The sequence below is a fragment of the Oncorhynchus clarkii genome, chromosome 26, assembly GCF_045791955.1.
Source record: "Oncorhynchus clarkii lewisi isolate Uvic-CL-2024 chromosome 26, UVic_Ocla_1.0, whole genome shotgun sequence".
NCBI lineage: Eukaryota > Metazoa > Chordata > Actinopteri > Salmoniformes > Salmonidae > Oncorhynchus > Oncorhynchus clarkii.
This window is the reverse complement of record NC_092172.1, coordinates 20,430,316-20,445,820: the sequence shown is the minus strand read 5'-3', so window position 1 is coordinate 20,445,820 and position 15,505 is coordinate 20,430,316. Positions and strand designations below refer to the sequence as shown.

At 46.4% G+C, this 15,505-nt stretch overlaps 1 protein-coding gene across 4 annotated transcripts in view; it reads left to right on the top strand.

The window, feature by feature from the left end:
• LOC139384731 (genetic suppressor element 1-like) overlaps positions 1-15,505 on the top strand; it is a 307,652-nt gene that overhangs the window by 252,860 nt on the left and 39,287 nt on the right. For all 4 annotated transcript variants that reach the window (XM_071129594.1, XM_071129591.1, XM_071129593.1 and 1 more), the window contains exon 3: positions 7,510-7,718. In XM_071129594.1, the coding sequence (XP_070985695.1) occupies positions 7,510-7,718 (209 nt within the window). The remainder of the gene's footprint in view (positions 1-7,509; positions 7,719-15,505) is intronic.

The following is a 15,505-nucleotide window of genomic DNA, read 5'->3' as shown; positions in this document are numbered from 1 at the left end:
GGGCATACACCATCAGCACTCAGACTCAGAGACAATGTGACTGTAGACTCACCTGAACCAGCCAGAGTGCCTACTCAGGGTACTGTTGCACCTCAGTCTGGGCATACACCATCACCACTCAGACTCAGAGATAATGTGACTGTAGACTCACCTGAACCAGCCAGAGTGTCTACTCAGGGTACTGTTGCACCTCAGTCTGGGCATACACCATCACCACTCAGACTCAGAGATAATGTGACTGTAGACTCACCTGAACCAGCCAGAGTGTCTACTCAGGGTACTGTTGCACCTCAGTCTGGGCATACACCATCACCACTCAGACTCAGAGATAATGTGACTGTAGACTCACCTGAACCAGCCAGAGTGCCTACTCAGGGTACTGTTGCACCTCAGTCTGGGCATACACCATCACCACTCAGACTCAGAGACAATGTGACTGTAGACTCACCTGAACCAGCCAGAGTGTCTACTCAGGGTACTGTTGCACCTCAGTCTGGGCATACACCATCACCACTCAGACTCAGAGACAATGTGACTGTAGACTCACCTGAACCAGCCAGAGTGTCTACTCAGGGTACTGTTGCACCTCAGTCTGGGCATACACCATCACCACTCAGACTCAGAGACAATGTGACTGTAGACTCACCTGAACCAGCCAGAGTGTCTACTCAGGGTACTGTTGCACCTCAGTCTGGGCATACACCATCAGCACTCAGACTCAGAGACAAAGTGACTGTAGACTCACCTGAACCAGCCAGAGTGCCTACTCAGGGTACTGTTGCACCTCAGTCTGGGCATACACCATCACCACTCAGACTCAGAGACAATGTGACTGTAGACTCACCTGAACCAGCCAGAGTGCCTACTCAGGGTACTGTTGCACCTCAGTCTGGGCATACACCATCACCACTCAGACTCAGAGACAATGTGACTGTAGACTCACCTGAACCAGCCAGAGTGTCTACTCAGGGTACTGTTGCACCTCAGTCTGGGCATACACCATCACCACTCAGACTCAGAGATAATGTGACTGTAGACTCACCTGAACCAGCCAGAGTGCCTACTCAGGGTACTGTTGCACCTCAGTCTGGGCATACACCATCACCACTCAGACTCAGAGACAAAGTGACTGTAGACTCACCTGTAGGTCTTCATTACCCTGCAAGAGAAAGACGACCCCCTGACAGGTTGACTATATAGTTCAGACTAACCTCCGACATGGAGGCAGAATACACCCCAGGGTTAAGTCTGGGGACTGAGGAAGTCTACCCTCTTTCCCTAGTTCAGAAAAGGTTATTCTGAAAAGTTCATTTATTTAACATTAAGAGGACTTATGTTAAAAAGAAAACAATAGGCAAAACAGTGAATATTTACTTTTGAGTCATCAAAAGGGGGAGGAATATGTTGTGTATTGATATTCTAGTTTTGTCCCTTTAGGGCAAATATAACCCCCCCTTGCTTACCTACGTTGAAATACTTGGAATGTTCTTCCTGTGAAACGCATTAAACAATGCCCACATTCATTTCTACTCCTGTCTTATGTCCTGTACTTATAGTAGAGAGAGAGAGAGAGAGAAAGAGAGAGAAAGAGAGAGAGAGAGAGAGAATGTGATCATATGAGATGAGAGCTACATAGAGGGAGAGACATGTGACCAGACCATGACCCTTCTTTGCACGGTTTCCCCGTAGGGGCAGAAAATGTGCCACAGCTCATTGGGCCAGCTCTTACTCCCTGCTGTGTGTGTGTTTTAGCGGTGTGTCAGGGCCATGTGACTCTCACAGGGTTGCTCGTCCTGATCACTGTCACTATCTAATGGCCACCCAGGGCCATCCATCTGGGCCTGTGTATACGCTAGGCTAGGATATGCTAACCCAGAACGGTGTGTCTGAGGCCACTGTTTCCCCTCTACTACGCTATGATATGCTAGGATATGCTAACCCAGAACGGTGTGTCTGAGGCCACTGCTTCCCCTCTACTACGCTATGATATGCTAGGCTAGTATACGGTAACCCAGAACTGTGTGTCAGAGCCCGCTGTTTCCTCTCCACTACGCTACTCTTGGATACGCTAGTCTAGCATACTCTAACCCAGAACTGTGTGTCAGAACCCACTGTTTCCTCTCCACTACGCTACTCTTGGATATGCTAACACAGGTTCTGTGATTATTATTTGACCTTCCTGGTCATCTGTGAACATTTGAACATCTTGAAGATAATAATGACTGTGTGGTTCAGCTCTGTCTAGTAACATGTCATGTAACAAGGCTGTATAGTAATAATGACTGTGTGGTTCAGCTGTCTAGTAACATGTCATGTAACAAGGCTGTATAGTAATAATGACTGTGTGGTTCAGCTCTGTCTAGTAACATGTCATGTAACAAGGCTGTATAACAATAATGACTGTGTGGTTCAGCTGTCTAGTAACATGTCATGTAACAAGGCTGTATAGTAATAATGACTGTGTGGTTCAGCTCTGTCTAGTAACATGTCATGTAACAAGGCTGTATAGTAATAATGACTGTGTGGTTCAGCTCTGTCTAGTAACATGTCATGTAACAAGGCTGTATAGTAATAATGACTGTGTGGTTCAGCTGTCTAGTAGCATGTCATGTAACAAGGCTGTATAGTAATAATGACTGTGTGGTTCAGCTCTGTCTAGTAACATGTCATGTAACAAGGCTGTATAGTAATAATGACTGTGTGGTTCAGCTCTGTCTAGTAACATGTCATGTAACAAGGCTGTATAGTAATAATGACTGTGTGGTTCAGCTGTCTAGTAACATGTCGTGTAACAAGGCTGTATAGTAATAATGACTGTGTGGTTCAGCTGTCTAGTATTATGTCATGTAACAAGGCTGTATAGTAATAATGACTGTGTGGTTCAGCTGTCTAGTAACATGTCATGTAACAAGGCTGTATAGTAATAATGACTGTGTGGTTCAGCTGTCTAGTAACATGTCATGTAACAAGGCTGTATAGTAATAATGACTGTGTGGTTCAGCTGTCTAGTAACATGTCATGTAACAAGGCTGTATAGTATTAATGACTGTGTGGTTCAGCTGTCTAGTAACATGTCATGTAACAAGGCTGTATAGTAATAATGACTGTGTGGTTCAGCTGTCTAGTAACATGTCGTGTAACAAGGCTGTATAGTAATAATGACTGTGTGGTTCAGCTCTGTCTAGTATCATGTCATGTAACAAGGCTGTATAGTAATAATGACTGTGTGGTTCAGCTGTCTAGTAACATGTCATGTAACAAGGCTGTATAGTAATAATGACTGTGTGGTTCAGCTGTCTAGTAACATGTCATGTAACAAGGCTGTATAGTAATAATGACTGTGTGGTTCAGCTCTGTCTAGTAACATGTCATGTAACAAGGCTGTATAGTAATAATGACTGTGTGGTTCAGCTGTCTAGTAACATGTCATGTAACAAGGCTGTATAGTAATAATGACTGTGTGGTTCAGCTGTCTATTAACATGTCATGTAACAAGGCTGTATAGTAATAATGACTGTGTGGTTCAGCTCTGTCTAGTAACATGTCATGTAACAAGGCTGTATAGTAATAATGACTGTGTGGTTCAGCTGTCTAGTAACATGTCATGTAACAAGGCTGTATAGTAATAATGACTGTGTGGTTCAGCTGTCTAGTAACATGTCATGTAACAAGGCTGTATAGTAATAATGACTGCGTGGTTCAGCTGTCTAGTAACATGTCATGTAACAAGGCTGTATAGTAATAATGACTGTGTGGTTCAGCTGTCTAGTAACATGTCGTGTAACAAGGCTGTATAGTAATAATGACTGTGTGGTTCAGCTGTCTAGTAACATGTCATGTAACAAGGCTGTATAGTAATAATGACTGTGTGGTTCAGCTGTCTAGTAACATGTCATGTAACAAGGCTGTATAGTAATAATGACTGTGTGGTTCAGCTCTGTCTAGTAACATGTCATGTAACAAGGCTGTATAGTAATAATGACTGTGCGGTTCAGCTGTCTAGTAACATGTCATGTAACAAGGCTGTATAGTAATAATGACTGTGTGGTTCAGCTGTCTATTAACATGTCATGTAACAAGGCTGTATAGTAATAATGACTGTGTGGTTCAGCTCTGTCTAGTAACATGTCATGTAACAAGGCTGTATAGTAATAATGACTGTGTGGTTCAGCTCTGTCTAGTAACATGTCATGTAACAAGGCTGTATAGTAATAATGACTGTGTGGTTCAGCTGTCTAGTAACATGTCATGTAACAAGGCTGTATAGTAATAATGACTGTGTGGTTCAGCTGTCTAGTAACATGTCATGTAACAAGGCTGTATAGTAATAATGACTGTGTGGTTCAGCTCTGTCTAGTAACATGTCATGTAACAAGGCTGTATAGTAATAATGACTGTGTGGTTCAGCTGTCTAGTAACATGTCATGTAACAAGGCTGTATAGTAATAATGACTGTGTGGTTCAGCTCTGTCTAGTAACATGTCATGTAACAAGGCTGTATAGTAATAATGACTGTGTGGTTCAGCTGTCTAGTAACATGTCATGTAACAAGGCTGTATAGTAATAATGACTGTGTGGTTCAGCTGTCTAGTAACATGTCATGTAACAAGGCTGTATAGTAATAATGACTGTGTGGTTCAGCTGTCTAGTAACATGTCATGTAACAAGGCTGTATAGTAATAATGACTGTGTGGTTCAGCTCTGTCTAGTAACATGTCATGTAACAAGGCTGTATAGTAATAATGACTGTGTGGTTCAGCTCTGTCTAGTAACATGTCATGTAACAAGGCTGTATAGTAATAATGACTGTGTGGTTCAGCTGTCTAGTAACATGTCATGTAACAAGGCTGTATAGTAATAATGACTGTGTGGTTCAGCTGTCTAGTAACATGTCATGTAACAAGGCTGTATAGTAATAATGACTGTGTGGTTCAGCTCTGTCTAGTAACATGTCATGTAACAAGGCTGTATAGTAATAATGACTGTGTGGTTCAGCTGTCTAGTAACATGTCGTGAACATGTCGTGTAACAAGGCTGTATAGTAATAATGACTGTGTGGTTCAGCTCTGTCTAGTAACATGTCATGTAACAAGGCTGTATAGTAATAATGACTGTGTGGTTCAGCTCTGTCTAGTAACATGTCATGTAACAAGGCTGTATAGTAATAATGACTGTGTGGTTCAGCTGTCTAGTAACATGTCATGTAACAAGGCTGTATAGTAATAATGACTGTGTGGTTCAGCTGTCTAGTAGCATGTCATGTAACAAGGTTGTATAGTAATAATGACTGTGTGGTTCAGCTGTCTAGTAACATGTCATGTAACAAGGCTGTATAGTAATAATGACTGTGTGGTTCAGCTGTCTAGTAACATGTCATGTAACAAGGCTGTATAGTAATAATGACTGTGTGGTTCAGCTCTGTCTAGTAACATGTCATGTAACAAGGCTGTATAGTAATAATGACTGTGTGGTTCAGCTGTCTAGTAACATGTCATGTAACAAGGCTGTATAGTAATAATGACTGTGTGGTTCAGCTGTCTAGTAACATGTCATGTAACAAGGCTGTATAGTAATAATGACTGCGTGGTTCAGCTGTCTAGTAACATGTCATGTAACAAGGCTGTATAGTAATAATGACTGTGTGGTTCAGCTGTCTAGTAACATGTCGTGTAACAAGGCTGTATAGTAATAATGACTGCGTGGTTCAGCTGTCTAGTAACATGTCATGTAACAAGGCTGTATAGTAATAATGACTGTGTGGTTCAGCTGTCTAGTAACATGTCATGTAACAAGGCTGTATAGTAATAATGACTGTGTGGTTCAGCTCTGTCTAGTAACATGTCATGTAACAAGGCTGTATAGTAATAATGACTGTGTGGTTCAGCTGTCTAGTAACATGTCATGTAACAAGGCTGTATAGTAATAATGACTGTGTGGTTCAGCTGTCTATTAACATGTCATGTAACAAGGCTGTATTGTAATAATGACTGTGTGGTTCAGCTCTGTCTAGTAACATGTCATGTAACAAGGCTGTATAGTAATAATGACTGTGTGGTTCAGCTCTGTCTAGTAACATGTCATGTAACAAGGCTGTATAGTAATAATGACTGTGTGGTTCAGCTGTCTAGTAACATGTCATGTAACAAGGCTGTATAGTAATAATGACTGTGTGGTTCAGCTGTCTAGTAACATGTCATGTAACAAGGCTGTATAGTAATAATGACTGTGTGGTTCAGCTCTGTCTAGTAACATGTCATGTAACAAGGCTGTATAGTAATAATGACTGTGTGGTTCAGCTGTCTAGTAACATGTCATGTAACAAGGCTGTATAGTAATAATGACTGTGTGGTTCAGCTCTGTCTAGTAACATGTCATGTAACAAGGCTGTATAGTAATAATGACTGTGTGGTTCAGCTGTCTAGTAACATGTCATGTAACAAGGCTGTATAGTAATAATGACTGTGTGGTTCAGCTGTCTAGTAACATGTCATGTAACAAGGCTGTATAGTAATAATGACTGTGTGGTTCAGCTCTGTCTAGTAACATGTCATGTAACAAGGCTGTATAGTAATAATGACTGTGTGGTTCAGCTCTGTCTAGTAACATGTCATGTAACAAGGCTGTATAGTAATAATGACTGTGTGGTTCAGCTGTCTAGTAACATGTCATGTAACAAGGCTGTATAGTAATAATGACTGTGTGGTTCAGCTGTCTAGTAACATGTCATGTAACAAGGCTGTATAGTAATAATGACTGTGTGGTTCAGCTCTGTCTAGTAACATGTCATGTAACAAGGCTGTATAGTAATAATGACTGTGTGGTTCAGCTGTCTAGTAACATGTCGTGAACATGTCGTGTAACAAGGCTGTATAGTAATAATGACTGTGTGGTTCAGCTCTGTCTAGTAACATGTCATGTAACAAGGCTGTATAGTAATAATGACTGTGTGGTTCAGCTCTGTCTAGTAACATGTCATGTAACAAGGCTGTATAGTAATAATGACTGTGTGGTTCAGCTGTCTAGTAACATGTCATGTAACAAGGCTGTATAGTAATAATGACTGTGTGGTTCAGCTGTCTAGTAGCATGTCATGTAACAAGGCTGTATAGTAATAATGACTGTGTGGTTCAGCTGTCTAGTAACATGTCATGTAACAAGGCTGTATAGTAATAATGACTGTGTGGTTCAGCTGTCTAGTAACATGTCATGTAACAAGGCTGTATAGTAATAATGACTGTGTGGTTCAGCTCTGTCTAGTAACATGTCATGTAACAAGGCTGTATAGTAATAATGACTGTGTGGTTCAGCTCTGTCTAGTAACATGTCATGTAACAAGGCTGTATAGTAATAATGACTGTGTGGTTCAGCTGTCTAGTAACATGTCATGTAACAAGGCTGTATAGTAATAATGACTGTGTGGTTCAGCTGTCTAGTAACATGTCATGTAACAAGGCTGTATAGTAATAATGCTACTGTAATAATGTCATGTCCTCTCTTCTCTCTTCATAGCTGGCTCGTCCATCAGTAGTGAGTCGTCTCCGGTCTCGTCCCCAGCCACCAACCACAGTTCTCCGGTGAGCACACCCAAGAGAGGCCCCCTGGGCCCAGGGCCTGTCCTGGTGCCACCTGGGGGCCACAGTGTGCCAAGCACCCCGCCCGTCGTCACCATCGCCCCCACCAAGACCAGCAACGGCCTCTGGAGGAGCGAGGCACGCCAGGTGAGACTGGACACACACAGAGACAGACAAACACCCTGTATGTACCTGCTGTCTCCCCTCCTCTCTCTGTCGTCTTTCTCTTTTCACATCTTGTTGCCTGTTGCGTCTTTTGTGTTTTCAACCACTCTCTATTTTCATCCATCCATTTCAGCCCAGTCAAAGCAATGTTTCAACCTCTCTGTCCCTGGTAAGAGATCTAGTACAAAGAGGCTGCCTGCACACACACACACACACACACACACACACACACACACACACACACACACACACACACACACACACAGGCTCGAGGGATTAGTGGATTTCCAGGCTGGCCTGTAACCCATGGCGTGGCAGAATGTATGTGACATATGTACATGTGACATCGCTGGCGGCTCTACGAATGCGAACGCCTCTTCCCCCTCTTCTCCCCTATCTCCTCACCCTCCTCTCTCTGTGTGTTAAACAATGCCAGCTGCCACCAGGCCACTGAGGTGACAGGCTTAACGGCAGCCAACATCTGTGCCCCCTCGAGCCCCCCCCCCCCCCCCGGTCCTATTTTATAACCCCAGACCTATCCTCAGCCCTAGCTTTATAACCACAGCTCCAGGCTCATTCTAACCCCCTGCCCCAGCCCAGTCCAAGCCTTGTTCTAACCCCCAGTCCCAGCCCAGTCCAAGCCTTGTTCTAACCCCCTGTCCCAGCCCAGTCCAAGCCTTGTTCTAAACCCCAGTCCCAGTCCAAGCCTTGTTCTAAACCCCAGTCCCAGTCCAAGCCTTGTTCTAACCCCCAGTCCCAGCCCAGTCCAAGCCTTGTTCTAAGTCCCAGTCCAAGCCTTGTTCTAAACCCCAGTCCCAGTCCAAGCCTTGTTCTAAACCCCAGTCCCAGTCCAAGCCTTGTTCTAACCCCCAGTCCAAGCCTTGTTCTAAACCCCAGTCCCAGTCCAAGCCTTGTTCTAAACCCCAGTCCCAGTCCAAGCCTTGATCTAACCCCCAGTCCCAGCTCAGTCCAAGCCTTGTTCTAACCCCCAGTCCAAGCCTTGTTCTATACCCCAGTCCAAGCCTTGTTCTAACCCCCAGTCCAAGCCTTGTTCTAACCCCCAGTCCAAGCCTTGCCTCCCACCCGTCCAACCCCTCAGGGCCTCAGCAGTCAAGTGTGTCCCCTGCCCATCTGCCCCCCTTCCCCCTCGCACTGACTGACCCAGTGTGTATGTGTGTGTGTGTAGCTGCTAGCTTTGATAAGGAGTGGATTATGGATTATGGCTTTCCTCTAAACCCTCTTATCGCAGCTCTGAGGCTAATGGTGGAGGGCAGAGGAGCAGCACAGCACTCCTCAACACTCCCTGTGCAACACTCCTCAACACTCCTAAAACACTCCTCAACACTCCCTGTGCAACACTCATCAACACTCCCTGTGCAACACTCCTCAACACTCCCTATGCAACACTCCTCAGCACTCCTAAAACACTCCTCAACACTTCTCACTTCAAAACTCCCTCTGCAACCCTTCTCAGCGCTCCTCAACACTCCTCATGCAGAACTCCACAGCACTCCTCCACACTTCTTAACACTCCTCAACACTCCTCAACACTCCCGATGCAGCACTCCTCAACACTTCCTATGCAGCACTCCTCAACACTCCCTATGCAGCACTCCACAGCACTCCTCAACACTCCTCAACACTCCTCAACACTCCCTATGCAGCACTCCTCAGCATTCCTCAGCATTCCTCAACACTCCCTATGCAGCACTCCTCAACACTCCTCAACACTCCCTATGCAGCACTCCACAGCACTCCTCAACACTCCTCAACACTCCTCAACACTCCCTATGCAGCACTCCTCAGCATTCCTCAGCATTCCTCAACACTCCCTATGCAGCACTCCTCAGCATTCCTCAACACTCCCTATGCAGCACTCCTCAACACTCCTCAACACTCCCTATGCAGCACTCCTCAACACTCCTCAACACTCCCTATGCAGCACTCCTCAGCATTCCTCAGCATTCCTCAACACTCCCTATGCAGCACTCCTCAACACTCCCTATGCAGCACTCCTCAACACTCCCTATGCAGCACTCCACAGCACTCCTCAACACTCCTCAACACTCCCTATGCAGCACTCCACAGCACTCCTCAACACTTCTCAACACTCCCTATGCAGCACTCCTCAACACTTCTCAACACTCCTCAACACTCCCTATGCAGCACTCCACAGCACTCCTCAACACTCCTCAACACTCCTCAGCACTCCTCATGCAGCACTCCTCAGCACTCCACAACACTCCTCAACACTTCTCAACACTCCTCAACACTCCCTATGCAGCACTCCTCAACACTCCCTATGCAGCACTCCACAGCACTCCTCAACACTCCTCAACACTCCCTATGCAGCACTCCTCAACACTCCTCAACACTCCCTATGCAGCACTCTTCAACACTCCACAGCACTCCCTATGCAGCACTCCTCAACACTGCTCAACACTCCTCAACACTCCCTATGCAGCACTCCACAGCACTCCTCAACACTCCCTATGCAGCACTCCTCAACACTCATCAACACTCCCTATGCAGCACTCTTCAACACTCCACAGCACTCCCTATGCAGCACTCCTCAACACTTCTCAACACTCCCTATGCAACACTCCCTATGCAACACTCCTCAACACTCCCTATGCAGCATTCCACAGCACTCTTCAGCACTCCTCAACATTCCACAACACTCCTCAACACTCCTCAGCACTCCTCAACACTCCCTATGCAGCACTCCACAGCACTCTTCAACACTCCTCAACACTCCCTATGCAGCACTCCTCAGCACTCCTCAACACTCCTCAACACTCCCTATGCAGCACTCTTCAACACTCCACAGCACTCCCTATGCAGCACTCCTCAACACTCCTCAGCACTCCTCAACACTCCTCAACACTCCCTATGCAGCACTCCTCAGCACTCCTCAACACTCCCTATGCAGCACTCTTCAACACTCCACAGCACTCCCTATGCAGCACTCCTCAACACTCCTCAGCACTCCTCAACACTTCTCAACACTCCTCAACACTCCCTATGCAGCACTCCTCAGCACTTCTCAACACTCCTCAGCACTCCTCAGCACTCCTCAACACTCCTCAACATTCCCTATGCAGCACTCCTCAACACTTCTCAACACTCCCTATGCAGCACTCCTCAGCACTCCTCAACACTCCTCAACACTTCTCAACACTCCACAGCACTCCTCAACACTCCCTATGCAGCACTCCTCAACACTTCTCAACACTTCTCAACACTCCCTATGCAGCATTCCTCAACACTTCTCAACACTTCTAAACACTCCCTATGCAGCACTCCTCAACACTTCTCAACACTCGTCACCACTCCTCAGCACTTCTCAACACTCCTCAACCCTCCTCAACACTCCTTAGCACTCCTTAACACTCCCTATGCAGCACTCCTCAACACTCCACAGCACTCCTCAACACTCCTCAACACTCCCTATGCAGCACTTCTCAACACTCCTCAGCACTTCTCAACACTCCTCAGCACTCCTCAACACTCCTCAGCACTCCTTAACACTCCCTATGCAGCACTCCTCAGCACTCCTCAGCACTCCACAGCACTCCTCAACACTCCCTATGCAGCACTTCTCAACACTCCTCAACACTCCTTAACACTCCCTATGCAGCACTCCTCAGCACTTCTTAACATTCATCAACACTCCTCAACACTTCTCAACACTCCTCAACACCTCTCAACACTTCTCAACACTTCTCAACACTCCCTATGCAACACTTCTCATCACTCTTAAAACACTCTTTATGCAACACTCCTTAACACTTCTCAACACTCCTCAACACTCCTCAACACTTCTCAACACTCCTCAACACTCCTCAGCACTCCTCAACACTTCTCAACACTCGTCACCACTCCTCAGCACTTCTCAACACTCCTCAACCCTCCTCAACACTCCTTAGCACTCCTCCCTCCCTATGCTCCTTCCCTATGCAGCACTCCTCAACACTTCTCAACACTCCCTATGCAGCACTCCTCAGCACTCCTCAACACTCCTCAACACTTCTCAACACTCCACAGCACTCCTCAACACTCCCTATGCAGCACTCCACAGCACTCCTCAACACTCCTCAACACTCCCTATGCAGCACTCCTCAACACTCCCTATGCAGCACTCTTCAACACTCCACAGCACTCCCTATGGGAGGAAGTGGGGAGAGGAGGATGGAGGAGAGAGAGTGAGGGGTGATGGGATTCAGAGATAGGGGGTCAGCTCACCCCTCTGTGTGGGAGCGTCCTATGATCTTGCACCCTCCCACCCGCCCATATGCCCCTTCACCTCGAGCATAGCACATTAGCCAGAGGGTTAGCCAGAGCCCCTATGGGTGGGAGGAGAGGGAGAAGTGATGTCATCCTGTCACAGCCCTGTCATCACCTTCCTTGCCTTAGAGGAAAGAGAGAGGGGCGAGCAGAGAGAAAGAGAAAGGGATAGTGATAGGCAGAGATGGGCACAGACCTTCTGCTCCCACACACACTGACACACACACTGACACACACACTGACACACACACACACTCATATACATTTTCTCCTTCACAGAATCACACTCACCCTGTTTATCTTTGGGGCGAAGTGGTTCCAGCTAGCTCTTGTGATGCACTCTGTTCCAGTGTATCTGTGTGTGTATGTACTGTATACGTGTGTCAGTGTGTGTCTGTGTGTGTGTCTGCAGGGTCATGCTGGGAGAGAGAATGTCGTGTTGGGGGGTTTCTGGTGCCTCTGACAGCTCGAGGCCACCCAGCTGAAGGAGGAGCACGAGGGGTAGTCTAGTGGGTGAGAGGTGGGCGGGGGTGAGAGGGGTGATACAGAGGGGGGCTAGCATCAGAGCGTTTCCCCTGTTTACCCTATGCCGGTCCAGCGAACACTTGAAACCCTGCTGTCACAAAGACAAACAATGGGCAGGGTCAAGCACACACTCTCTCTGTCTCTGTCTCTCTCTCTCTCTCTCTCTCTCTCTCTCTCGCTCTCCCTCTCTGTCTCTGTATCTCTCTCTCTCTCTCTCCCTCTCTGTCTCTGTATCTCTCTCTCTCTCTCTCTCTCTCTCTCTCTCTCTCTCTCTCTGTCTCTCTCTCACTCTCTCTCTGTATCTCTCTCTCTCTCTGTCTCTCTCTCTGTCTCTCTCTCTGTATCTCTCTCTGTATCTCTCTCTGTATCTCTCTCTCTCTCTCCCTCTGTCTCTCTCTCTGTCTCTCTCTCTGTATCTCTCTCTGTCTCTCTCTCTGTATCTCTCTCTGTCTTTCTCTCTGTATCTCTCTCTCTCTCTGTCTCTGTCTCTCTCTCTCTCTCTCTCTCTCTCTCTCTCTCTCTCTCGCTCTCCCTCTCTGTCTCTGTATCTCTCTCTCTCTCTCTCTCTCTCTCTCTCTCTCTCTCTCTCTCTCTCTCTCTCTCTCTGTCTCTGTATCTCTCTCCCTGTCTCTCTGTCTCTGTCTCTCTCTCTCTCTGTCTCTCTGTCTCTGTATCTCTCTCTCTCTCTCTCAATTCAATTCACTCACTCTCTCTCTCTCGCTCTCTCTCTCTCTCTCTCTCTCTCTCTCTCTCTCTCTCTCAAAAAACGTCCCTCAGTATTGCAGACAAAGGAAGCTCTGTTTTTATCCCTAATCATCAGCGAGGGAGGGGGGGACTCACCAAAATTTTTGTAAGATTTGAACTTCCCTAACACCCCCACGTCCGCCCCTGCCCTGCCCTCCCCACTCCTCTTCCCCTTCTCCCCATATTCTCTCTTAGTGCTGTCTATTCAATTAGTTCCTAGCCCGGGCTGTGCTGTGAACTGACCTCAGGCCCCCAGCTTGCGTAAGCCTGCAGAAATGAGGGCTAGAGACATGGTTAGAGACAACACACAGAGAGAGAGACAAGGCTAGAACCACTCAGACACTAGCAGGGCCTGGGTTAGAGGCCTGGGTTAGGGGCCTGGGTTAGAGGCCTGGGTTAGAGGCCTGGGTTAGAGGCCTGGGTTAGATGCAGGGTTACTGGGACTTGGAGCCTGGAGACCATGCAGGGTTAAAACCAAACACACTCACACAGAGTCTGGGATGAGCTGCTGAGAGAGTGATAGAGAGAGAGAGACAAACACAAATAGACCCCACAGAGCCCCAGGACAGCAACACAATTAGACTCAACCAAATTGTGAGAAAACAAAAAGATGATTACTTGACACATTATAAAGAATGAATGAATGAATGAATGAAGAATGAACTAAAATGCTATTTGGCCCTAAACAGAGAGTACAAAGTGGCAGAATACCTGACCACTGTGACTGACCCTAAACAGAGAGTACAAAGTGGCAGAATACCTGACCACTGTGACTGACCCTAAACAGAGAGTACACAGTGGCAGAATACCTGACCACTGTGACTGACCCTAAAAAGAGAGTACACAGTGGCAGAATACCTGACCACTGTGACTGACCCTAAACAGAGAGTACACAGTGGCAGAATACCTGACCACTGTGACTGACCCAAAATTAAGGAAAGCTTTGACTATGTACAGACTCAGTGAGATAGCCTTGCTATTGAGAAAGGCTGCCGTAGGCAGACATGGCTCTCAAGAGAAGACAGGCTATGTGCTCACTGCCCACAAAATGAGGTGGAAACTGAGCTGCACTTCCTAACCTCCTGCCCAATGTATGACCATATTAGAGACACATATTTCCCTCAGATTACACAGACCCACAAAGACTTTGAAAACAAATCCAATTTTGATAAACTCCCATATCTACTGGGTGAAATTCCACAGTGTGCCATCACAGCAGCAAGATTTGTGACCTGTTGCCAGGAGAAAAGGGCAACCAGTGAAGAACAAACCCCATTGTAAATACAACCCATATTTATTTATTTTCCCTTTTGTAGTTGAACTATTTACACATCGTTACAACACTGTATATATACATAATATGACATTTGAAACGTCTTTATTCTTTTGGAACCTGTATGAGTGTAATGTTTACTGTTCATTTTGTATTGTTTATTTCACTTTTGTTTATCCATTTCACTTGCTATGGCAATGTAAACATATGTTTCCCATGACAATAAAGACCCTTGAATTGAATTGAGAGAGAGAGAGAGAGAGAGGGATAGAGAGGGTGAGAGAGGGATAGAGAGGGGAGAGGGGAGAGGGATAGAGAGGGTGAGCGAGGGATGGGAGAGTGATAGAAAGGGTGAGAGAGGGAGGGGAGAGGGATAGAGTGGGTGAGAGAGGGAGGGGAGAGTGATAGAGAGGGTGGGGAGAGGGATAGAGAGGGAGGGAGGGGAGAGGGATAAAGAGGGTGATTTGTGCTGCTGTGTTTTTGCATCCCTGTGTGTGTGTGTGTGTGTGTGTGTGTGTGTGTACGTGTGTGTGTGTGTGTGTGTGTGTGTGTGTGTGTGTGTGTGTGTGTGTGTGTGTGTGTGTGTGTGTGTGTGTGTGTGCCTCTCAGTGTGTCTTATGAGGGTTGATTAGATATGAGACTCGGGCAGGGTGAGAGGTAGTGGTGCAACCGATCACAAAACTCACGGATCTGATTGGATCACGGTTTTGAGTGGCGAATCGGATTGGATCACGGTTTTGAGTCGCGGATCTGATTGGATCACGGTTTTGAGTCGCGGATCTGATTGGATCACGGTTTTGAGTCGCGGATCTGATTGGATCACGGTTTTGAGTCGCGGATCGGATTGGATCACGGTTTTGAGTCGCGGATCGGATTGGATCACGGTTTTGAGTAACCGTTTTGAGGGGTTTGAACACCTGGAGGACCTCCTCTGCCACTT